This window comes from Lycium ferocissimum, chromosome 3 (genome assembly GCF_029784015.1).
Source record: "Lycium ferocissimum isolate CSIRO_LF1 chromosome 3, AGI_CSIRO_Lferr_CH_V1, whole genome shotgun sequence".
NCBI classification, from domain to species: Eukaryota; Viridiplantae; Streptophyta; class Magnoliopsida; order Solanales; family Solanaceae; genus Lycium; species Lycium ferocissimum.
Genome location: NC_081344.1, coordinates 61886532 through 61888350, shown reverse-complemented (window position 1 = coordinate 61888350; position 1819 = coordinate 61886532). Strand labels below are relative to the sequence as shown.

General features: G+C 40.6%; 1 protein-coding gene across 1 annotated transcript; it reads right to left on the bottom strand.

Annotated features, from left to right (window-relative positions):
* Nucleotides 1-652: 652 nt before the first annotated feature.
* On the bottom strand, nucleotides 653-979 carry LOC132048970 (uncharacterized mitochondrial protein AtMg00860-like). Its single transcript, XM_059439649.1, has one exon. The coding sequence runs from the start codon at nucleotides 977-979 to the stop codon at nucleotides 653-655; it is 327 nt and encodes a 108-aa protein (XP_059295632.1).
* Nucleotides 980-1819: the final 840 nt, after the last annotated feature.

Here is a 1819-nt window from a genome sequence, read left to right as displayed (position 1 = left end):
ACGGGAGAAAAGTGATAAGCTTCAATTATAGGCCGCATTTCAACCTCGAATACGCACCTCCTTATCTTGTTGTCGGCACACATTTGGAGTAGACAGGGCTCATCCCAATAAAACTTCCGGACATCACTCAAGAATTTCTTCTTTCGATGAAAACACATGTCTTCCGGCATAATGTCGCATAGTAGTTAGCAAAATCAGCATACCAAGGAATCATATCATAGGACCCCACCGTCACTTGTTCATCCGTGAAAGATTCATTAATTTCCAACCTATCATGTGGTTTGGTCCCATCTTCAAGTCGTGACAGATGATCTGCTACTTGATTTTCACACCCCTTTCGATCCTTCACTTCAAAATCAAACTCTTGCAAAAGTAGGACCCAATGTATCAACCTAGGCTTTGCTGCTTTCTTAGCCATGAGATAACGAAGTGCCACATGAACGATGTGAACAATCACATGAGTTCCCAAAAAATAGGCTCGAAACTTCTCAAAGGCATACACAATTACGAGTATCTCTTGTTCGGTGACAGTATAGTTCATTTGAGCCCCATTGAGAGTCCCATTGAGAGTCTTGCTTACATAATAAATGGGATGGAAAATTTTATCACTTCTTTGGCCTAGAACAGCCCCCATAGCAAACCCACTTGCATCTCACGTGAGCTCAAAAGGTTTCAACCAATCTGGAGCAACAAATATAGTTGCCAAAGTGAGTTTTTCTTTCAAACACTCAAAAGCTTTAAGGCACATGTCATCAAACACAAATTTGACTTCTTTCTCCAACAACTTGCATAGAGGATTAGACACCTTTGAGAAATCTTTGATAAACCTTCTATAAAATCTAGCGTGGCCAAGGAAACTTCTAACACCTTTAACAAAAATAGGAGGAGGAAGCTTGACAATGACTTCAACTTTTGCTTGGTCAACCTCCATACCCTTTTCTAAAATTTTGTGACCCAAGACAATGACTTCCTTTACCATAAAATGGCATTTCTCCCAATTTAGTACCAACCTCGTCTCTTGAAAACGTTTCAGAACTTAAGCCAAATTATCCAAACAATGATCAAATGAGTCCCCAACTACGAAAAAGTCATCCGTGAAGATTTCAATGGATTCTCTACCAGATCGAAGAATATGGACATCATGCACCGTTGGAAAGTGGCGGGAGCATTACAAAGACCAAAAGGCATTCTTTTGAAGGCAAAGGTACCATATGGGCATGTGAAGGTCACCTTCTCTTGATCCTTCGGTGAAATAGTAATTTGATCGTACCCCGAGTATCCATCTAGAAAGCAATAGAAGTCTTTACCCGCAAGTTTATCGAGCATTTGGTCCATGAACGGAATCGGGAAATGGTCCCTTTTTGTCCAACTATTCAACTTGCGGTAATCCATACAAAACCTCCAACCAGTAACCATACAGTTTGGGATTAACTCATTCTTCTCATTTGACACCACGATAATCCCACCTTTCTTGGGAATGCATTGAACCGAACTCACACATGGGCTATCTGTAATTGGGTACACAACACCGGCATCTAACCATTTGATGATTTCCTTTTTCACAACTTCTTACATAGGAGGATTCAATCTCCTTTGATGCTTAACAAAAGGAACACAATCTTCATCAATAGATCTTATGAGTGCAAATGCCCGGAGGAATCCCTTAGATATCCGCAATAGACTACCCAATAGCTTTTTCATACCTTCTCAAAATAACCATCAATCTCTCAACTTTTGATTCCGCCAAAAGGGCGAATCTTATAACGGGCAAATTTTTGTTTGGCCCTAGGAACTCGTACCTCAAATGAGAAGGGAGAGG